The following is a 24,349-nucleotide window of genomic DNA, read 5'->3' on the forward strand; positions in this document are numbered from 1 at the left end:
ATGGCCGACGGTCCCGGACGCTGAGTAGCACGCCGGAGAAGACTGATTGAAAAATTTTCTTTTCGGAGCGATTACTTATTTGAGATGCCGAAGAGGAGAGGCCGCAGTGCCGCTGGAGCCTCGCGGCGTTCAGTGGTCCCCTCGTTCGGCAATATCGAAGAGCTCCTGCGTCGGATGCAGGATATCCCGGCAGCGTCGGCATCCCTCCCGCTGGAGACGCCTCAGAGGGGCGGAAATGAGGTGATCTCCTTGGGGCTAGAGACTACGCTGAGCCCCGACGCTAGGGCACCTCCCCCACCTCCTCAGGTTACCAGCTCCCCACGAGTGGAGGAGCTGTCGGAAGAAGGCAAGCACCTATCCTCGGAGGCTAGGAAGAACAGAGAGGGGAGCGTGGAGATGGACTCCCTGAGTTTTCAGGTGAGTCCAAGAAGCACCGAGGATCTGGAAACATCAGGGATAATTTCAGTCCAGCAGAAGGATTGCCAGAAACAGCTGTTAACCGGTGAAACTATTCAAACTTTTAATCTTTCATATGTTATTGAAAAACCCAGAGAAGTAACACTGGACTCAATCTGGGATTTAGTTGCTGACCTAGCCAAGTCTGTTAAGCCCCAGCTTTTGCAGCTGGAAAATAAAATTACTCTTCAAGAAACTGAGATAAAAAATATAAAAGTTGAAATTGATGAATCCAAGAATTCTATTGCGAATATACAACAGGAGTTAAAAGCATCAAAACAACTCAGTGAAGCAATAGTAAAAGATAATACAAATTTGCGTAGAAAACTGGAAACTTTGGAGAACTTTTCTCGTAATAATAATCTCCGACTGATTAATTTTCCTAGGATAGCCTCGGTGACACCTAGGGATATGTTGAAATGTTATATGTTGGAGATTTTGGGTATTCCAGAGGATGCATTACCACCACTTACTCAAGTATATTACCTACCAATGAAAGCTATTAAATCACCATCTAAACAACAGGAGGATAATCAACCACTTAATGTTTCAGAAATCTTGGAACTTTCGGATAGAGAGATTGCATCTCCGGCAACATTGCTTCTTACTGTGGCTCTTGCACCAGATAAAAACTGGTTGCTTAGATTGTTCTTTAGAAATAAAATGAAAGAATTTCTTGGACATAAAATATTAATGTTTCCAGATTTGGCACGGGAAACTCAGAGAAGGAGGCGAGAGTTTCTTTTGATGAAGCCAGGTGTTACATCTCTTGGAGGGACTTTTTTTCTACGACACCCTTGTAAATGTGTAATACAATACCATATGAAGAAATATGTATTCTTTGAGCCATTCCAGTTGACAGCCTTTCTGGCAGGAACTCGACTGGATGAAGGGAAAACAAAGTGAAGTGCAATTGAATAAATGATATCCTTCCTCAGCCAAGGGATCTTGTTTTCCTAATATTTGATTTGATATTTGTTAGCATTTGTTAATATGTCCGCCTTATCCTTCTTGGATCTAATTTTGAGGACTTGAGCTGAATTTAAGCTAAACATTTATTTTATTTCATTTCATTTGATTACTATGTATTTTGCTTTTGTGTATTATTTTCCTGCTTTTCTTCAACTTTCTGTACAAGTGGATACTTGATTTATAAAATGTAAAATTTGATAAATAAAATAAAAAAAAAAAAGAAGGTATCCCATGAAGATACCAAGGGAAAAAAAGGCTGGGAAGACAGGAGACAACTAACCCAGAAGTGGAGGTTAGAAAGATTGTAACAAAAGAGAAGACACTAAAAACTGAAGCACAGGGAAAGGAAATGAAGACGACAAAATGCCAGGATCTAAATTGCATATATACTAATGCAAGGATCCTAAGAAACAAAATGGGGGAACTAGAAGCCGTGGCCAATGCAGAGGACATAGACATCATTGGAATCTCTGAAACATGGTGGAATGAGGAAAACAAATGGGATACAGCACTGCCGGGGTACAAGCTCTATTGCCAGGACAGGTCAGGACAGAAAGGAGGAGGAATAGCCCTATACATAAAAGAAAGCATACAATCGACAAGAACGGACACAGCGGAGACGACCAACAAACTGGAATCGCTATGGGTTAAAATACCAGGTAGGAAAGGGCATGGAATAAAGATGGGCCTATACTATCGTCCACCCGGGCAAACCGGAGATATCGATAAAGAAATGGATGCCGAGTTGAAGCGAGAATGCAAAAGCGGTTACACGGTTATTATGGGAGACTTCAACTACCCCGGGATAGACTGGAGTTTTGGAAGCTCAAGATGCGCTAGGGAGACAGAATTCCTGGAGGCTATACAAGATTGCTTCATGGAGCAGCTTGTTAGAGAACCGACGAGAGGAAATGCCACTCTGGATTTAATCCTAAATGGACTAAGGGGACCTGCAAAGGAAGTGGAAGTAGTTGGACCGTTGGGAAACAGCGATCATAACATGATCAAGTTCAAGGTTGAAGTAGGAATACCAAACGGAAAGAGAACCATAGCGACATCTTTCAACTTCAGGAAAGGAAACTATGAAGCAATGAGGGAAATGGTAAGGAAGAAACTTAGGAACACTTCCAAGAAATGCAAACAGTAGAACATGCCTGGTCTTTTTTCAAGGACACGGTGAGCAAGGCGCAAAATCTGTACATCCCCAGATTCAGAAAGGGGTACAAAAAGAGTCAAACAAAAGACCCGGTATGAATGACTAAAATAGTGAAGGAAGCGATAGGCAATAAGAAAAATTCATTCAGGAAATGGAAAAAGGACAAAACTGAAGGGAACCAGAAGGAGCACAGGAAGTATCAAAAAGAATGTCACCTTGTGGTTCGAAAAGCCAAAAGAGAGTATGAAGAGAGGCTAGCCAGGGAGGCACAAAATTTCAAACCGTTCTTCAGATATGTTAAAGGGAAACAGCCAGCTAGGGAGGAGGTGGGACCGCTGGACGAAGGAGACAGGAAGGGAGTGGTGAAGGAGGAGAAAAAAGTGGCAGAAAGACTTAACATGTTCTTTTCGTCTGTATTTACAAACGAAGACACAACCAACATACCAGAACCTGAGTAATTCTTCAATGGAAATAAAGCAGAAAAATTAACATCCATGGAAGTGAGCCTTGATGATGTACACAGGCAGATAGAAAAAACTTAAAACTGACAAATCCCCAGGTCCGGATGGAATCCATCCAAGGGTTTTGAAGGAATTAAAGGAGGAGACAGCAGAACTACTGCAGCAAATCTGCAACCTATCCCTGAAAACAGGCCTGATCCTGGAAGATTGGAAGATAGCCAACGTCACGCCCATCTTTAAAAAGGGATCAAGAGGTGACCCGGGAAACTTCAGACCGGTGAGTCTGACCTCGGTTCCGGGGAAAATGGCGGAAGCACTGATAAAAGAAAACATCGATGAACATTTGGAAAGAAACGAACTTCTGATAACAAGCCAACATGGTTTCCGCAGGGGGAGATCATGCCTAACTAACTTATTGCACTTCTTCGAAGGAATTAACAAACGGATGGACAGAGGAGACCCCATAGACATCATATACCTTGATTTCCAAAAAGCCTTTGACAAGGTGCCTCACGAGTGTCTACTCCGGAAACTGAAGAACCATGGGGTGCACGTAGACATACATAGATGGATCAGAAACTGGTTGGCGGGTAGGAAACAGAGGGTAGGGGTGAAGGGCCACTACTCGGACTGGATGAGAGTCACGAGTGAAGTTTCGCAGGGCTTGGTGCTCGGGCTGCTGCTATTTAATATATTCATAAATGATCTAGAAACAGGGACAAAGTGTGAGATAATAAAATTTGCGGACGATACAAAACTATTTAGTGGAGCTGGGACTAAAGAGGAATGCGAAGAATTGCAAAGGGACTTGAACAAACTAGGGGAATGGGCGGCGAGATGGCAGATGAAGTTCAACGTTGAGAAATGTAAAGTATTGCATGTGGGAAACAGAAACCCGAGGTACAGCTATACGATGGGAGGGATGTTATTGAATGAGAGTATCCAAGAAAGTGACTTGGGGGTAATGGTGGACATGACAATGAAGCCGACGGCACAGTGCGCAGCGGCCGCTAAGAAAAAAAAAAGAATGCTAGGTATAATCAAGAAGGGTATTACAACCAGGACGAAAGAAGTTATCCTGCCATTGTATCGGGCGATGGTGCGCCCGCATCTGGAATACTGCGTCCAATATTGGTCGCCGTACCTTAAGAAGGATATGGCGTTACTCGAGAGGGTTCAGAGGAGAGCGACACGTCTGATAAAAGGGATGGAAAACCTCTCATACGTTGAGAGATTGGAGAAACTGGGTCTATTTTCCCTGGAGAAGAGGAGGCTTAGAGGGGATATGATAGAGACTTTTAAGATCATGAAGGGCATAGAGAGAGTAGAGAGGGACAGATTCTTCAAACTTTTGAAAAATAAAAGAACAAGAGGGCATTCGGAAAAGTTGAAAGGGGACAGATTCAAAACGAATACTAGGAAGTTCTTCTTTACCCAACGAGTGGTGAACACCTGGAATGCGCTTCCAGAGGGCGTAATAGGGCAGAATACAGTACTGGGGTTTAAGAAAGGATTGGACAATTTCTTGCTGGAAAAGGGGATAGAGGGGTATAGATAGAGGATTACTGCACAGGTCCTGGACCTGTTGGGCCACCGCATGAGCGGACTGCTGGGCACGATGGACCTCAGGTCTGACCCAGCAGAGGCATTGCTTATGTTCTTATGAATAAGCAGTGGATTTCCCCAAGCTATCTCAATAATGGTTTATGGACCTCTCTTTTAGGAATTTATCCAAACCTTTTTTAAACCCCGCTGAAATAACTGATTTCACCACATCCTCCTGCAACAAATTCCACAAATTTAATTACACACAGTCTGACAAAATATTTTCCCTGGTTTCCATGGCTTGTTCCCTAGTGTTAGGGCTCCTTTTATTAAGGTGAGCTAGCATTTTTAGCACACGCAGCAGATTAGCGCGTGCTAACCCTGTGCTACGTGGCTAGAACTAACGCCAGCTCAATGCTGGCATTAGCATCTAGCGCGTGCGGTATTCCGCACGTTAAAGCCCTAACGCAGCTTAGTAAATGGAGCCCTTAGTATTTTTGGAAAGCGTAAACAATCTGCCTCATGTTATCCATTCAGTTGTCTAAGGTATCATAAGCTTTTCCAAAGAGGTGGATTTTAAGGGCTGATCAAAATTCTAAAAAGGACAAGTTCAAAGAGAGGAGAGCAGCACAGAAAAAGCGCAGACTAGGGGGAGGCGATAGTCATGTAAAGCGCATAAGTCTTTTAAAATGCGTTTCAGAAATGCCTTGTGTTTTACTTTCGTGGGAAAGGAGAATAATCTCTCTGTTTCTGCATTTCCCCAGAGGAGAGAGCCAAATTAGTTACCTGTAGCAGGATAAAAGTCCTCACGGAGCCCTTGTCACGAAAGTGTCCCAAGTTCAGATTTCAATGTGTCTATGTACCATCTCCCACTTGTTGCTGCTGTACAGACCCTTCCTCCAAGCCATAATATGGCTTGGAGCTGAAGACTCCTCCTGGGGGTAGTGAGTGGGTATATGAGGAAAACACCTGCTACAGGTAAGTAACTTGCTTTTCTCCAAAGACAAGTGGGACAGCAGATCCTCGTAGACGGGACTTCCTAGCTACAGGCTGCCTCTAAAATAGAAGGAAAAATAGGAAAATGCTGCAGCCGCTTTTGCTCTCCCCTGGATTATTCCACCCCACCCCACATACCCCCCCTCCCTCAGCTCAGGGGACTATTCCACCCTCCCTCACCACATCACTCTCTCCTCCTGCACCCCATCAGCTCTGCTTTTGCTCTCCCCAGGATTATTCCACTCAACCTCACCCCACAACCCCCCTCCCTCAGCTCAGGGAACTATTCCACCTTCCCTCACCACATCACTCTCTCCTCCTGCACCCCATCAGCTCTGCTTTTGCTCTCCCAAGTCACTAATCTTAAGCATACTGGACTATTGTAACATCATATACCTGGGATCTTATAAAAACACCATCAAACGTTTAAGAATAGTTCAAAATGCTGCCGTCCGCCTCATCTTCGGCCTCAAAAAATATGACCACATTAGCCCCTATTACACTAAACTCCACTGGCTGCCAGTGGAGGCAAGAATCATCTTTAAATTCACCTGCCTCTGCTACAAAACCTTAGCAGGCTCTTCACCAATCTACCTGTCTGATCACCTTGAAATTGCAGGCCCCTCTCGTACACGAAACACCTACCTGTTTTCCTTTCCTTCCCTGAAGGGCTGCCTCTACAAGAAATTTCTTGACAGATCCCTAGCATTCCAAGCGGGCAAATGGAACAAATGCCTCTCAGCCCTCATCTCCAATTCCCCCACCTACCAAATGTTCAGGAAATCAATCAAATCCTACCTGTTTGACAAATTCCTCTAACTTCTCCCCACCTCTTCCTTGACCTCCTCCTCTGACCTCGACTTCCCTCCAGACTCTCCGACTCCTCCAATCTTGTCAGCCACTAAATGGCTTAACAAAATGGATCACTCTATCCAACTAATTACTCTGTCTTCGTTACTCCCCATACCAAATGACTCTGCTCTGCCTTATCGAAACCGCAGTTTGTATCTACGCCGTAGGTAACACCGCTCTATGTAACTTCTCTGCAAATGTAACCTAGCTATAAAATAACTTCACCGTAAATGTAACATCGCCAAAAATGTAAACGTAGCATTGTGAAAATGTAACTTCGCTGTAAATGTACAGTCTCTTCATCTGTAAACCGCATAGAACTTCCACGGTAATGCGGTATACAAGAAAGCACAGTTACTTACCGTAACAGTTGTTATCCAGGGACAGCAGGCAGATATTCCCACATATGGGTGACGTCACCGACGGAGCCCCGCAGCGGACAGCCTCGAAAGCAAACTTGCTTGAAGATCTCGAACTTTCGAGTGCTGCACCGCGCCTGCGCGCGTGCCTTCCCGCCCGAACTAGGGGGCGCATCTCCTGAGAGGATCCTCAGTTCAGATACCTAGCCAAGAAGCCAACCAGGGGAGGTGGGAGGGTTGTGGGAATATCTGCCTGCTGTCCCTGGATAACAACTGTTACGGTAAGTAACTGTGCTTTATCCCAGGACAAGCAGGCAGCATATTCCCACATATGGGTGACCTCCAAGCTAAGTAAAAAGGGATGGAGGGAAGTTGGCAATTTACGAAAAAAGATTTTGCAAAACAGATTGGCCAAAATGGCCATCCCTCCTGGATAAAGTATCCAGACAATAATGAGAGGTGAAAGTATGAACCGAGGACCAAGTGGCAGCCTTGCAGATTTCCTCAATAGGAGTTGATCGGAGGAAAGCTACAGATGCCGCCATAGCTCTAACTTTATGGCCCGTCACTCGACCTTGTAGAGGAAGACCAGCCTGAGCATAACAAAAAGAAATGCAAGCAGCCATCCAGTTGGAGATGGTACGCTTCGATATAGGACGACCCAACCTGTTTGGATCAAAGGATATGAAAAGTTGAGGAGACGTTCTGTGAATCTGAGTGCGTTGCAGGTAGAAAGCCAAAGCACGTTTACAGTCCAAGGTATGAAGGGCCGCCTCTCCTGGGTGAGAGTGAGGCTTTGGAAAAAATACAGGTAGAACAATAGACTGATTAATGTGAAATTCTGAAACGACTTTAGGTAAGAATTTAGGATGAGTACGGAGAACAACCTTGTCATGGTGAAAAACTGTGAAAGGTGGATCAGCCACAAGCGCTTGTAACTCACTGACACGACGAGCAGAAGTGAGAGCAATCAGGAACACAGCTTTCCAAGTGAGATACTTGAGATGAGCTTTGTCAAGTGGTTCAAAAGGAGATTTCATAAGTTGAGCTAAAACAACATTGAGATCCCAAACCACAGGAGGTGGTTTAAGAGGAGGATGTAGATTAAGAAGTCCTTTCATAAAACGAGAAATCATAGGATGTGCAGAAAGGGATTTTCCATCCAAAGGTTGATGAAAAGCAGCTATAGCACTAAGATGGACTCGGATAGATGTAGTTTGAAGTCCAGATTGTGATAAATGAAGTAAATAGTCCAGAACTGATGTCAATGAAGCAGATCTGGGTGGTAAATTATGTGTAGAACACCAAGCAGAGAATCTTGTCCACTTTTGACCATAACATTGCCTAGTGGATGGTTTTCTGGAAGCAAGTAAAATATCTTGTACAGACGGAGAGAATTGAGAAAAGTCTGTTAAAGAGAAAGGTACCAAGCTGTCAAATGTAGAGACTGTAGATTGGGATGAAGCGTGAGTAGAGAAGGAAATATTGGCAGAAGTAGAGGCTCCCTGGTGCTGAGTTGAAGTAGAAGGGAGAACCAAGGTTGTCTGGGCCACCGAGGAGCTATCAGAATCATGGTGGCATGGTCTGATTTCAACTTGACTAGAGTCTTGAGAATCAGAGGAAACGGAGGAAAAGCATAAAGGAACTGATTCCTCCAGTCCAGTAGAAACGCATCCGCTTCGAGACGTTGAGGAGTATAGATGCGGGAGCAAAATTGAGGCAGTTTGAAGTTGAGAGGTGACGCAAACAGATCTATCTGCGGAGTCCCCCATCGAGCAAAAATTTGGCGAAGAGTAGGAGAATTGATTGTCCATTCGTGAGGTTGTAGAAGACGACTCAATTTGTCCGCCAAATAGTTGTGTTGACCCTGAATGTAAACTGCTCTGATGAAGATGTTGTGGAGAATCGCCCACTGCCACAATTTCAGAGCCTCTTGACAGAGGGAGTGAGATCCCGTCCCTCCCTGTTTGTTTACATAATACATGGCTACTTGGTTGTCGGTACGTACTAGAATCACCATGTCGTGAAGAAGATGCTGAAAAGCTTTGAGAGCATAGAATATCGCTCTGAGTTCCAACAGATTTATAGGACACCTCCGGTCTGCTTGGGTCCAGAGCCCTTGAGTGCAAAGACCGTCTACATGGGCTCCCCATGCATACATTGACGAGTCGGTTGTGAGGACCTTCTGATGAGGAAGAGGGTAAAACATTAAACCTCTTGAAAGATTCAAAGAGAGCATCCACCAACGGAGAGACTTCTTTAATGAAGGAGTGATGGAAATTAGTCGAGTTGGTGGATCCACTGATTGTTGCCATTGAGATGCCAGTGTCCATTGAGGAATGCGAAGATGAAGCCTGGCAAAAGGAACCACATGAACTGTAGAGGCCATGTAACCGAGCAGAACCATCATTTTCCTTGCTGGAACAGTGGAAAGTTGGAAGAATTGCTGAGAAATTTGAAGGAGTGCATCCTGACGTGGTTGAGGAAGGTATGCTCTCATATTGATAGTGTCCAGAGTCGCTCCTATGAACTGGAGAGACTGAGAAGGAATCAGTTGAGATTTGGGAAAATTGATGTGAAATCCCAGACTTTGAAGAAAGAGAATAGTCTGTTGGGTCGCTACAATAACCCCTGAAAGAGAGGGAGCCTTGATGAGCCAGTCGTCTAGGTATGGAAATACTTGGAGACCCTGGTTGCGAAGAGCTGCCGCTACAACCACAAGGCATTTTGTGAAAACCCTGGGGGAAGAAGCCAGTCCGAAGGGGAGAACTCTGTACTGAAGATGAAGATTTCCTACTTGGAATCTGAGGTACTTGCGAAAAGCTGGATGAATGGGGATATGAGTATAGGCCTCTTTGAGATCGAGGGAGCACATCCAATCCCCTTGATCCATCAAGGAATATAGAGTTGGCAGAGTGAGCATTCGAAATTTCTCTTTGACTAGAAATTTGTTGAGAGCTCTGAGATCCATAATCGGTCGCAAATCCCCCGTCTTTTTGGGAACTAGAAAATAACGGGAGTAGAATCCCGAGTTCCTTTGGGAGAGAGGAACTTCCTCCACTGCTCGCAGGAGAAGAAGAGCCCGAGCTTCTTGAAGAAGAAGAGGAAGATGCGACTGATTTGAAAGACACTCTCTTGGATGGCGATCTGGAGGCACCTGAAGGAGTCGAAGAGAGTATCCCTCTCTGATAATGGTAAGTACCCAGAGATCTGATGTTATGAGCTCCCATTGATGATAAAAATTGGACAGGCGACCCCCTATGGGGAGGGGAGAATTTGGAAATAGAGAAATTTGAATGCTCAAGTTGAGATTGTCAAAAAGACTGAGCAGGCTTAGTGTTAGCAGGGGTCTGTGACTTTTGTTGTCGTTGTTGTGGAGGAGGCCGACGAGCAGGAGGTCTAGAAAAAGCAGGAGTTGTTTTCTGTGGATAGCGACGTGGAGTTTGTTTGAAACCTCTAGTTGGTACAGGTTTAGGTTTTGGACGGATGAGGGAAGCAAAAGAGCGCTCATGTTCTGAAAGACGCTTTGTAGCTGCCTCAATAGAGTCATCGAATAATTCATTTCCTTGACAAGGAAGATTAGCCAATCTATCCTGAAGGTTAGGATCCATGTCCACTATCCGTAACCATGCTAATCTACGCATGGCTACTGCAAATGCCGAGACTCTAGACGAGAGTTCAAAGGCATCATAGGAAGCTTGTAGCATAAATAGTCTCAATTGAGAAAGAGTCTTAAGGATATATTTAAATTCTGATAGACGATTGGTAGAGATATCCGGGTAAAAGGTAGACAGAATCTTTAAAAAATGATTGAAATAGGACGTAAAAATGTAATTATAATTCAGAACTCTATTTGCCATCATAGAATTCTGGTATAAACGTCGACCAAATTTATCCATGGTACGGCCTTCCCTACCAGGAGGAACTGAAGCATAAATTTTGGAGGGATGTGCTTTCTTCAATGATGACTCTACCACTAGAGATTGATGAGAAAGTTGAGACTTTTCATATCCTTTAGATGGAACCGTTCTGTAACGAGATTCCAATTTAGATGGGATGGCAGTGATAGAATAAGGAGTCTCCATATTGCGAGTGAAGGTTTGCTGGAGAACAGGAGTCATAGGCAATCTGAGTGACTCTTTAGGAGGATGGGGAAGCTCCATATCCGCCAAGTACTCAGGAGTATATTTAGAGTCTGAATGAAGGTCTAGCTTGAGAGCTTGGCCCATATCAAAAATAAATTTGGCAAAAGAAACTGATTTTGGGTCAGATGATTCTTCAGGAGAGCCACTGCGAGATTTATGTTGTACTGAGTAGGATGGAGAATTTTCTCTAGTGTATGTGGAAATGTCCGATTCCATACGCATAGTAGGAGAAGAAGCTGTACTGTGAAGTGGAGTAAGAGAATGTTTCCTCTTCAGACTCCTGGATGGAGAAGTACCCGGTGTACGTGGTACAGAATGAGTCGAGGTGTGTGGAGAACTGTCTCGACGGACTGGCTTCGATGGGGTTCTGGATCGAGAAGGGCTTCGAGTGGAGGCTCGATGTCGAGATCCCTGCTTCGTCTTCGAAGAACGAGACAAAGAAGCCTCGGTATCCAACGTCGAAGACTCCCTCCGAAGCTTGGAGGCAACATGTCTCGAGTGCTTCGACCGATGCTTCGGAGGAGGTGAGTCCGGAGACGACTCCGATGAAGAAATGTTTTTCGGTGTCCGGGATCGGCTTCGGGAGACTGGAAGCTCCGGTTGAGTAACAGGCTGGTCAGCCCGAGGCAAGGTCGAGGACGGGACCAGTTGAGCCACTAAAGAAGTAATTTGAGTGGTGAGGATAGATTTTAACATATCCTCTAGCATCGGCACCGAGACAGAAGGTTCTGACCTCGTATGTGCAGCAGTACGCTCCGAAGAGGGCGACCTCGAAGGTGAGTATTCCCTTATCTTGGAGGTACGCTTTGAAAGTGGTCGCGCCGAGGACTCTGGTGGCTTCTTGGATACGGCACCTGAAAGAGAACTCGGAGACTTACCCCCCGTAGAAGGCTTCGTGGAAGACGTCGTCTTCGAGGCAACCGAAGTAGAAGAGGTCGAGGCCTTCGAGACCGAAACTCCAGCCGGAGTCTGGGTCGAGGCCTTCGAGACCACAGGTGTCGAGGTCGTCGGAGTCGAGGCCTTCGAGACCGGTGCAGCCGCCACGGTCGAGGCCGGCTCCGAAGATTGCTCCATACCGAAAAGTTGAAAAAATTGAGCACAACGCCGCCGAAAAGCTCGTGGAGTGAGGGTAAAGCAGCGATGACAATCTTCTGGGGAATGAGAGGAACCCAGGCACTGTAAACAACGGCAGTGGGGATCGGTGACCGAAATCACCCGATTACACTGTCGACAACGTTTAAACCCGGTAAGAGGCCGGGACATGGAAAAAACAAAGTCCGTGTCGAACGAAGGAGCCTAGGCCTAGGCCCAAAGCTCGACGGCCGAACTGAAAAGGAAAAAAGAATATACTTTTTTTTTTTTTTTAAACACGAAAAAGAAAGATAAAATTAACACAGCGACCGACTTTAAATTAAAAGAAACAGCCGCGGTGATGAGAAGGCAATTTCGCTGCAGAGAAAGAAAACGTGTCTTCTTGTCTCCGCGGAAATAAACGAACTGAGGATCCTCTCAGGAGATGCGCCCCCTAGTTCGGGCGGGAAGGCACGCGCGCAGGCGCGGTGCAGCACTCGAAAGTTCGAGATCTTCAAGCAAGTTTGCTTTCGAGGCTGTCCGCTGCGGGGCTCCGTCGGTGACGTCACCCATATGTGGGAATATGCTGCCTGCTTGTCCTGGGATAATAAAGTTATTATTATTATTCCACCCCACATCTCCCCCCTCCTTCAGCTCAGGGGACTATTCTACCCTCCGTCACCACATCACTCTCTCCTCTTGCACCACATCAGCTCCACTTTTGCTCTCCCCAGGATTATTCCACCCCACTCCACATCTCCTCCTCCCTCAGCTCAGGGGACTATTCCACCCTCAAGTTTTATTAGGATTTTATATACCGCCTATCAGGGTTATCTAAGCGGTTTTACAATCAGATACTCAAGCATTTTCCCTATCTGTCCCAGTGGGCTCACAATCTATCTAATGTACCTGGGGCTATGGAGGATTAAGTGACTTGCCCAGGATCACAAGGAGCAGACAAACTAAATTCCTTCTTTGCCTCCGTCTTTACGAAGGAGGACACCTCAACAATACCTGAAGCGGAGAAACTGTTTACAGGAGAAATAGAGGACAGCCTCACCACAGTTGAAGTGAACTTGGATCAGATATACTACCAGATCGACAAACTTAAAAGTGACAAATCCCCTGGACCGGATGAAATTCACCCGAGAGTCTTGAAGGAATTGAAGGTTGAAATCGGAGAGTTATTGCAAAAACTTGCAAACCTGTCAATCAGAACAGGTCAGATACCAGACGACTGGAAGAAAGCAAACGTCACACCAATTTTCAAAAAAGGATCGAGAGGAGAACCGGGCAACTATAGACCTGTGAGTCTTACGTCTGTCCCCGGCAAGATGATTGAATCACTGATCAAGGATAGCATTGTTCAGCACTTGGACACACACGACTTGATGAAACCCAGTCAACATGGATTCAGGAAAGGGAAATCGTGTTTGACGAATTTACTCCAATTCTTTGAGACCGTGAACGAGCAAATTGATAGTGGAAAGCCGGTGGACATAATATACTTGGATTTCCAGAAAGCGTTCGACAAAGTTCCACACGAAAGACTTCTCAGGAAACTACAAAGCCATGGCATAGAGGGAGATATACAAAGATGGATAGGCAAATGGCTGGAAAACCGAAAGCAGAGAGTGGGCATAAATGGGAAGTTCTCTGACTGGGAGAAAGTGACTAGTGGTGTACCCCAGGGCTCGGTACTTGGGCCGATCCTTTTTAATATTTATATCAATGACTTGGAAAACGGAACATCCAGTGAGATCATCAAGTTTGCAGACGACACAAAACTCTGCCGGGCAATCAGATCGCAGGAGGATAGTGAGGAACTCCAGAGCGATTTGTGTCGGTTAGAAAAATGGGCGGAGAAATGGCAAATGAGGTTCAACGTGGAGAAATGCAAGGTAATGCATTTAGGCAGTAAGAATAAGGAATACGAGTACAAAATGACAGGTGCAACTCTGGGAAAAAGTGAACAAGAAAGAGACCTGGGTGTACTGATAGATAGGACCCTGAAGCCGTCGGCACAATGCGCGGCAGCGGCAAAGAAGGCAAATAGAATGTTGGGCATGATAAAGAAAGGAATCTCGAGTAGATCGGAGAAAGTAATAATGCCGCTTTATAGGACAATGGTCAGACCTCACTTGGAATACTGCGTCCAACATTGGTCTCCCTACCTAAAGAAGGATATAAAACTGCTGGAGAGGGTGCAGAGACGAGCAACTAAACTAGTGAAGGGTATGGAGAAACTGGAATATGAGGATCGACTTAAAACACTGGGATTGTTCTCCCTTGAGAAAAGGAGACTGCGTGGGGATATGATCGAGACCTTCAAAATACTGAAAGGAATCGACAAAATAGAGCAGAGAAGATTATTTACATTGTCCAATTTGACACGGACAAGAGGACATGAAATGAAGCTAAGGGGGGACAAGTTCAGGACTAATGTCAGGAAGTTCTGCTTCACACAGAGAGTGGTGGACATCTGGAATACTCTCCCAGGGGAGATTATTGCGGAATCGACAGTCCTAGGCTTCAAAAGCAAACTAGATGCATATCTCCTTGAGAAAGGCATATAAAGATAGGGTGGCTATAAAATAAACCAGGTGTATACCTGGCGGGGCCTCCGCGTGTGCGGATCGCCGGACTTGATGGACCGAAGGTCTGATCCGGAGATGGCGCTTCTTATGTTCTTATGTTCTTATGTTCCCAGGGTTCTGAGGCTGTAGCTTCAACCACTGTGTCACACACTCCTCACCATATCACTCTCTCCTCCTGCACCCATCAGCTCCGCTTTTGCTCTCCCAAGGATTCTTCCACCTGACCCCACATCTACCCCTCCCTCAGCTCAGGGAACTATTCCCCCCTCCCTCACCACATCACTCACTCCTCCTGCACCCCATCAGCTCTGCTTTTCCTCTCCCCAGGATTATTCCACCTGACCACACCTCACATCCCCCCTCCCTCAGCTCAGGGAACTATTCCCCCCTCCCTCACCACATCACTCACTCCTCCTGCACCCCATCAGCTTCGCTTTTCCTCTCCCCAGGATTATTCCACCCCACCCCACCCCACATCTACCCCTCCCTCAGCTCAGGGAACTATTCCACCCTCCCTCACCACATCACTCTCTCCTCAGGCACCCCATCAGCTCTGCTTTTCCTCTCCCCAGGATTATTCCACCTGACCCCACCTCACATCCCCCCTCCCTCAGCTCAGGGAACTATTCCCCCCTCCCTCACCACATCACTCACTCCTCCTGCACCCCATCAGCTCTGCTTTTCCTCTCCCCAGGATTATTCCACCTGACCCCACCTCACATCCCCCCCTCCCTCAGCTCAGGGAACTATTCCCCCCTCCCTCACCACATCACTCACTCCTCCTGCACCCCATCAGCTCTGTTTTTCCTCTCCCCAGGATTATTCCACCTGACCACACCTCACATCCCCCCTCCCTCAGCTCAGGGAACTATTCCCCCCTCCCTCACCACATCACTCACTCCTCATGCACCCCATCAGCTTCGCTTTTCCTCTCCCCAGGATTATTCCACTCAACCTCACCCCACATCCCCCCTCCCTCAGCTCAGGGGACTATTCCACCCTCCCTCACCACATCACTCACTCCTCATGCACCCCATCAGCTTCGCTTTTCCTCTCCCCAGGATTATTCCACTCAACCTCACCCCACATCCCCCCTCCCTCAGCTCAGGGGACTATTCCACCCTCCCTCACCACATCACTCACTCCTCATGCACCCCATCAGCTTCGCTTTTCCTCTCCCCAGGATTATTCCACTCAACCTCACCCCACATCCCCCCTCCCTCAGCTCAGGGGACTATTCCACCCTCCCTCACCACATCACTCACTCCTCCTGCACCCCATCAGCTTCGCTTTTCCTCACCCCAGGATTATTCCACTCAACCTCACCCCACATCCCCCCTCCCTCAGCTCAGGGGACTATTCCACCCTCCCTCACCACATCACTCACTCTTCCTGCACCCCATCAGCTCTGCTTTTCCTCTCCCCAGGATTATTCCACCTGACCACACCTCACATCCCCCCTCCCTCAGCTCAGGGAACTATTCCCCCCTCCCTCACCACATCACTCACTCCTCCTGCACCCCATCAGCTTCGCTTTTCCTCTCCCCAGGATTATTCCACCCCCACCCCACCCCACATCTACCCCTCCCTCAGCTCAGGGAACTATTCCACCCTCCCTCACCACATCACTCTCTCCTCAGGCACCCCATCAGCTCTGCTTTTCCTCTCCCCAGGATTATTCCACCTGACCCCACCTCACATCCCCCCTCCCTCAGCTCAGGGAACTATTCCCCCCTCCCTCACCACATCACTCACTCCTCCTGCACCCCATCAGCTCTGCTTTTCCTCTCCCCAGGATTATTCCACCTGACCCCACCTCACATCCCCCCTCCCTCAGCTCAGGGAAATATTCCCCCCTCCCTCACCACATCACTCACTCCTCCTGCACCCCATCAGCTCTGTTTTTCCTCTCCCCAGGATTATTCCACCTGACCCCACCTCACATCCCCCCTCCCTCAGCTCAGGGAACTATTCCACCCTCCCTCACCACATCACTCACTCCTCCTGCACCCCATCAGCTCTGCTTTTCCTCTCCCCAGGATTATTCCACCTGACCACACCTCACATCCCCCCTCCCTCAGCTCAGGGAACTATTCCCCCCTCCCTCACCACATCACTCACTCCTCATGCACCCCATCAGCTTCGCTTTTCCTCTCCCCAGGATTATTCCACTCAACCTCACCCCACATCCCCCCTCCCTCAGCTCAGGGGACTATTCCACCCTCCCTCACCACATCACTCACTCCTCATGCACCCCATCAGCTTCGCTTTTCCTCTCCCCAGGATTATTCCACCTGACCCCACCTCACATCCCCCCTCCCTCAGCTCAGGGAACTATTCCACCCTCCCTCACCACATCACTCACTCCTCCTGCACCCCATCAGCTCTGCTTTTCCTCTCCCCAGGATTATTCCACCTGACCACACCTCACATCCCCCCTCCCTCAGCTCAGGGAACTATTCCCCCCTCCCTCACCACATCACTCACTCCTCATGCACCCCATCAGCTTCGCTTTTCCTCTCCCCAGGATTATTCCACTCAACCTCACCCCACATCCCCCCTCCCTCAGCTCAGGGGACTATTCCACCCTCCCTCACCACATCACTCACTCCTCATGCACCCCATCAGCTTCGCTTTTCCTCTCCCCAGGATTATTCCACTCAACCTCACCCCACATCCCCCCTCCCTCAGCTCAGGGGACTATTCCACCCTCCCTCACCACATCACTCACTCCTCATGCACCCCATCAGCTTCGCTTTTCCTCTCCCCAGGATTATTCCACTCAACCTCACCCCACATCCCCCCTCCCTCAGCTCAGGGGACTATTCCACCCTCCCTCACCACATCACTCACTCCTCCTGCACCCCATCAGCTTCGCTTTTCCTCTCCCCAGGATTATTCCACTCAACCTCACCCCACATCCCCCCTCCCTCAGCTCAGGGGACTATTCCACCCTCCCTCACCACATCACTCACTCCTCCTGCACCCCATCAGCTTCGCTTTTCCTCTCCCCAGGTTTATTCCACTCAACCTCACCCCACATCCCCCCTCCCTCAGCTCAGGGGACTATTCCACCCTCCCTCACCACATCACTCACTCCTCATGCACCCCATCAGCTTCGCTTTTCCTCTCCCCAGGATTATTCCACCCGACCTCACCCCACACCCCCCCTCCCTCAGCTCAGGGGACTATTCCACCCTCCCTCACCACATCACTCACTCCTCATGCACCCCATCAGCTTCGCTTTTCCTCTCCCCAGGATTATTCCACTCAACCTCACCCCACATCCCCCCTCCCTCAGCTCAGGGGACTATTCCACCCTCCCTCACCACATCACTCACTCCTCCTGCACCCCATCAGCTTCGCTTTTCCTCTCCCCAGGATTATTCCACTCAACCTCACCCCACATCCCCCCTCCCTCAGCTCAGGGGACTATTCCACCCTCCCTCACCACATCACTCACTCCTCCTGCACCCCATCAGCTTCGCTTTTCCTCTCCCCAGGATTATTCCACTCAACCTCACCCCACATCCCCCCTCCCTCAGCTCAGGGGACTATTCCACCCTCCCTCACCACATCACTCACTCCTCATGCACCCCATCAGCTTCGCTTTTCCTCTCCCCAGGATTATTCCACTCAACCTCACCCCACATCCCCCCTCCCTCAGCTCAGGGGACTATTCCACCCTCCCTCACCACCTCACTCACTCCTCATGCACCCCATCAGCTTCGCTTTTCCTCTCCCCAGGATTATTCCACCTGACCCCACCTCACATCCCCCCTCCCTCAGCTCAGGGAACTATTCCACCCTCCCTCACCACATCACTCACTCCTCATGCACCCCATCAGCTCCGCTTTTCCTCTCCCCAGGATTATTCCACTCAACCTCACCCCACATCCCCCCTCCCTCAGCTCAGGGGACTATTCCACCCTCCCTCACCACATCACTCACTCCTCATGCACCCCATCAGCTTCGCTTTTCCTCTCCCCAGGATTATTCCACTCAACCTCACCCCACATCCCCCCTCCCTCAGCTCAGGGGACTATTCCACCCTCCCTCACCACATCACTCACTCCTCATGCACCCCATCAGCTTCGCTTTTCCTCTCCCCAGGATTATTCCACTCAACCTCACCCCACATCCCCCCTCCCTCAGCTCAGGGGACTATTCCACCCACCCTCACCACCTCACTCACTCCTCATGCACCCCATCAGCTTCGCTTTTCCTCTCCCCAGGATTATTCCACCTGACCCCACCTCACATCCCCCCTCCCTCAGCTCAGGGAACTATTCCACCCTCCCTCACCACATCACTCACTCCTCCTGCACCCCATCAGCTTCGCTTTTCCTCTCCCCAGGATTATTCCACTCAACCTCACCCCACATCCCCCCTCCCTCAGCTCAGGGGACTATTCCCCCCTCCCTCACCACATCACTCACTCCTCATGCACCCCATCAGCTTCGCTTTTCCTCTCCCCAGGATTATTCCACTCAACCTCACCCCACATCCCCCCTCCCTCAGCTCAGGGGACTATTCCACCCTCCCTCACCACATCACTCACTCCTCATGCACCCCATCAGCTTCGCTTTTCCTCTCCCCAGGATTATTCCACTCAACCTCACCCCACATCCCCCCTCCCTCAGCTCAGGGGACTATTCCACCCTCCCTCACCACCTCACTCACTCCTCATGCACCCCATCAGCTTCGCTTTTCCTCTCCCCAGGATTATTCCACCTGACCCCACCTCACATCCCCCCTCCCTCAGCTCAGGGAACTATTCCACCCTCCCTCACCACATCACTCACTCCTCATGCACCCCATCAGCTCCGCTTTTCCTCTCCCCAGGATTATTCCACTCAACCTCACCCCACATCCCCCCTCCCTCAGCTCAGGGGACTATTCCACCCTCCCTCACCACATCACTCACTCCTCATGCACCCCATCAGCTTCGCTTTTCCTCTCCCCAGGATTATTCCACTCAACCTCACCCCACATCCCCCCTCCCTCAGCTCAGGGGACTATTCCACCCTCCCTCACCACATCACTCACTCCTCATGCACCCCATCAGCTTCGCTTTTCCTCTCCCCAGGATTATTCCACTCAACCTCACCCCACATCCCCCCTCCCTCAGCTCAGGGGACTATTCCTCCCTCCCTCACCACCTCACTCACTCCTCATGCACCCCCTCCGCTTCGCTTTTCCTCTCCCCAGGATTATTCCACCTGACCCCACCTCACATCCCCCCTCCCTCAGCTCAGGGAACTATTCCACCCTCCCTCACCACATCACTCACTCCTCCTGCACCCCATCAGCTTCGCTTTTCCTCTCCCCAGGATTATTCCACTCAACCTCACCCCACATCCCCCCTCCCTCAGCTCAGGGGACTATTCCACCCTCCCTCACCACATCACTCACTCCTCATGCACCCCATCAGCTTCGCTTTTCCTCTCCCCAGGATTATTCCACTCAACCTCACCCCACATCCCCCCTCCCTCAGCTCAGGGAACTATTCCACCCTCCCTCACCACATCACTCACTCCTCATGCACCCCATCAGCTTCGCTTTTCCTCTCCCCAGGATTATTCCACTCAACCTCACCCCACATCCCCCCTCCCTCAGCTCAGGGGACTATTCCACCCTCCCTCACCACCTCACTCACTCCTCATGCACCCCATCAGCTTCGCTTTTCCTCTCCCCAGGATTATTCCACCTGACCCCACCTCACATCCCCCCTCCCTCAGCTCAGGGAACTATTCCACCCTCCCTCACCACATCACTCACTCCTCATGCACCCCATCAGCTCCGCTTTTCCTCTCCCCAGGATTATTCCACTCAACCTCACCCCACATCCCCCCTCCCTCAGCTCAGGGGACTATTCCCCCCTCCCTCACCACATCACTCACTCCTCATGCACCCCATCAGCTTCGCTTTTCCTCTCCCCAGGATTATTCCACTCAACCTCACCCCACATCCCCCCTCCCTCAGCTCAGGGGACTATTCCACCCTCCCTCACCACATCACTCACTCCTCATGCACCCCATCAGCTTCGCTTTTCCTCTCCCCAGGATTATTCCACTCAACCTCACCCCACATCCCCCCTCCCTCAGCTCAGGGGACTATTCCACCCTCCCTCACCACCTCACTCCCTCCTCCTGCACCCCATCAGCTTCGCTTTTCCTCTCCCCAGGATTATTCCACCTGACCCCACCTCACATCCCCCCTCCCTCAGCTCAGGGAACTATTCCACCCTCCCTCACCACATCACTCACTCCTCCTGCACCCCATCAGCTTCGCTTTTCCTCTCCCCAGGATTATTCCACTCAACCTCACCCCACATCCCCCCTCCCTCAGCTCAGGGGACTATTCCACCCTCCCTCACCACATCACTCACTCCTCATGCACCCCATCAGCTTCGCTTTTCCTCTCCCCAGGATTATTCCACTCAACCTCACCCCACATCCCCCCTCCCTCAGCTCAGGGGACTATTCCACCCTCCCTCACCACCTCACTCACTCCTCCTGCACCCCATCAGCTTCGCTTTTCCTCTCCCCAGGATTATTCCACCTGACCCCACCTCACATCCCCCCTCCCTCAGCTCAGGGAACTATTCCACCCTCCCTCACCACATCACTCACTCCTCATGCACCCCATCAGCTCCGCTTTTCCTCTCCCCAGGATTATTCCACTCAACCTCACCCCACATCCCCCCTCCCTCAGCTCAGGGGACTATTCCACCCTCCCTCACCACATCACTCACTCCTCATGCACCCCATCAGCTTCGCTTTTCCTCTCCCCAGGATTATTCCACTCAACCTCACCCCACATCCCCCCTCCCTCAGCTCAGGGGACTATTCCACCCTCCCTCACCACATCACTCACTCCTCATGCACCCCATCAGCTTCGCTTTTCCTCTCCCCAGGATTATTCCACTCAACCTCACCCCACATCCCCCCTCCCTCAGCTCAGGGGACTATTCCACCCTCCCTCACCACCTCACTCACTCCTCATGCACCCCATCAGCTTCGCTTTTCCTCTCCCCAGGATTATTCCACCTGACCCCACCTCACATCCCCCCTCCCTCAGCTCAGGGAACTATTCCACCCTCCCTCACCACATCACTCACTCCTCCTGCACCCCATCAGCTTCGCTTTTCCTCTCCCCAGGATTATTCCACTCAACCTCACCCCACATCCCCCCTCCCTCAGCTCAGGGGACTATTCCACCCTCCCTCACCACATCACTCACTCCTCATGCACCCCATCAGCTTCGCTTTTCCTCTCCCCAGGATTATTCCACCCAACCTCACCCCACATCCCCCCTCCCTCAGCTCAGGGGACTATTCCACACTCCCTCACCACATCACTCACTCCTCATGCACCCCATCAGCTTCGCTTTTCCTCTCCCCAGGATTATTCCACTCAACCTCACCCCACATCCCCCCTCCCTCAGCTCAGGGGACTATTCCACCCTCCCTCACCACCTCACTCACTCCTCCTGCACCCCATCAGCTTCGCTTTTCCTCTCCCCAGGATTATTCCACCTGACCCCACCTCACATCCCCCCTCCCTCAGCTCAGGGGACTATTCCACCCTCCCTCACCACATCACTCACTCCTCATGCACCCCATCAGCTTCGCTTTTCCTCTCCCCAGGATTATTCCACTCAACCTCACCCCACATCCCCCCTCCCTCAGCTCAGGGGACTATTCCACCCTCCCTCACCACCTCACTCACTCCTCATGCACCCCATCAGCTTCGCTTTTCCTCTCCCCAGGATTATTCCACCTGACCCCACCTCACATCCCCCCTCCCTCAGCTCAGGGGACTATTCCACCCTCCCTCACCACATCACTCACTCCTCATGCACCCCATCAGCTTCGCTTTTCCTCTCCCCAGGATTATTCCACTCAACCTCACCCCACATCCCCCCTCCCTCAGCTCAGGGGACTATTCCACCCTCCCTCACCACCTCACTCACTCCTCATGCACCCCATCAGCTTCGCTTTTCCTCTCCCCAGGATTATTCCACCTGACCCCACCTCACATCCCCCCTCCCTCAGCTCAGGGGACTATTCCACCCTCCCTCACCACATCACTCACTCCTCATGCACCCCATCAGCTTCGCTTTTCCTCTCCCCAGGATTATTCCACTCAACCTCACCCCACATCCCCCCTCCCTCAGCTCAGGGAACTATTCCCCCCTCCCTCACCACATCACTCACTCCTCCTGCACCCCATCAGCTTCGCTTTTCCTCTCCCCAGGATTATTCCACCTGACCCCACCTCACATCCCCCCTCCCTCAGCTCAGGGAACTATTCCCCCCTCCCTCACCACATCACTCACTCCTCATGCACCCCATCAGCTCCGCTTTTCCTCTCCCCAGGATTATTCCACCTGACCCCACCTCACATCCCCCCTCCCTCAGCTCAGGGAACTATTCCCCCCTCCCTCACCACATCACTCACTCCTCATGCACCCCATCAGCTCCGCTTTTCCTCTCCCCAGGATTATTCCACCTGACCCCACCTCACATCCCCCCTCCCTCAGCTCAGGGAACTATTCCCCCCTCCCTCACCACATCACTCACTCCTCATGCACCCCATCAGCTCCGCTTTTCCTCTCCCCAGGATTATTCCACCTGACCCCACCTCACATCCCCCCTCCCTCAGCTCAGGGAACTATTCCCCCCTCCCTCACCACATCACTCTCTCCTCCTGCACCCCATCAGCTCCGCTTTTCCTCTCCCCAGGATTATTCCACCTGACCCCACCTCACATCCCCCCTCCCTCAGCTCAGGGAACTATTCCCCCCTCCCTCACCACATCACTCACTCCTCCTGCACCCCATCAGCTTCGCTTTTCCTCTCCCCAGGATTATTCCACCTGACCCCACCTCACATCCCCCCTCCCTCAGCTCAGGGGACTATTCCACCCTCCCTCACCACATCAGGTCCCCTTTTGCTCTCCCCAGGATTATTCCACCCTCCTTCCACCCCACTCACATGGATTTTTCACTCGCTCCGGACTCAAAAACGGTTCAACTCCACGTAACTGACAGCCCTTCAACGGCATTACTTAGCAACCGCTCAACGCCGGAAATCCCAGATATAGTTGCCCGGCAACCGTGGAACGCCAGGAAGACTCGCTCTTTATGATTGGTCACATTTTCTTGGTAACGACGTGAGGCAGGCCGGTGGGATCCAAATTGGCCTAGTTTTAAAGACCGGCGAGGGCAATTTCTTGGCCTTGGAGGGTTGCGGGGTTTTTGGGTGGCTTAAAAAATCAACTAATGAATGTTCAGAGTGCGGGCCTGTCGCTGTGTCAAGCCTCATTCTGGTGCTCCCATAGCCTCTCGCGTTCTCTTTCAAGCCTCATTCTGGTGCTCCCATAGCCTCTCGCGGTCTCTTTCAAGCCTCATTTTGGTGCTCCCATAGCCGCTCGCGTTCTCTTTCAAGCCTCATTCTGGTGCTTCCATAGCCGCTCTCGTTCTCTTTCAAGCCTCATTCTGGTGCTCCCATAGCCTCTCGCGTTCTCTTTCAAGCCTCATTCTGGTGCTCCCATAGCCTCTCGCGGTCTCTTTCAAGCCTCATTTTGGTGCTCCCATAGCCGCTCGCGTTCTCTTTCAAGCCTCATTCTGGTGCTCCCATAGCCGCTCTCGTTCTCTTTCAAGCCTCATTCTGGTGCTCCCATAGCCTCTCGCGGTCTCTTTCAAGCCTCATTCTGGTGCTCCCATAGCCTCT

General features: G+C 50.2%; 1 protein-coding gene across 9 annotated transcripts in view; it reads right to left on the reverse strand.

Annotated features, from left to right (window-relative positions):
• The window catches only part of LOC117365440, a 362,671-nt gene extending 338,688 nt beyond the window's left edge, over window positions 1-23,983 (reverse strand). For all 9 annotated transcript variants that reach the window (XM_033955907.1, XM_033955906.1, XM_033955904.1 and 6 more), the window contains exon 1: window positions 23,612-23,983. In XM_033955907.1, coding sequence (XP_033811798.1) covers window positions 23,612-23,681 — 70 coding nt within the window. In that variant the 5' untranslated portion in view covers window positions 23,682-23,983. The remainder of the gene's footprint in view (window positions 1-23,611) is intronic.
• Between the last annotated feature and the right edge of the window lie 366 nt (window positions 23,984-24,349).

Source organism: Geotrypetes seraphini, chromosome 8 (genome assembly GCF_902459505.1).
Source record: "Geotrypetes seraphini chromosome 8, aGeoSer1.1, whole genome shotgun sequence".
Lineage (NCBI taxonomy): Eukaryota > Metazoa > Chordata > Amphibia > Gymnophiona > Dermophiidae > Geotrypetes > Geotrypetes seraphini.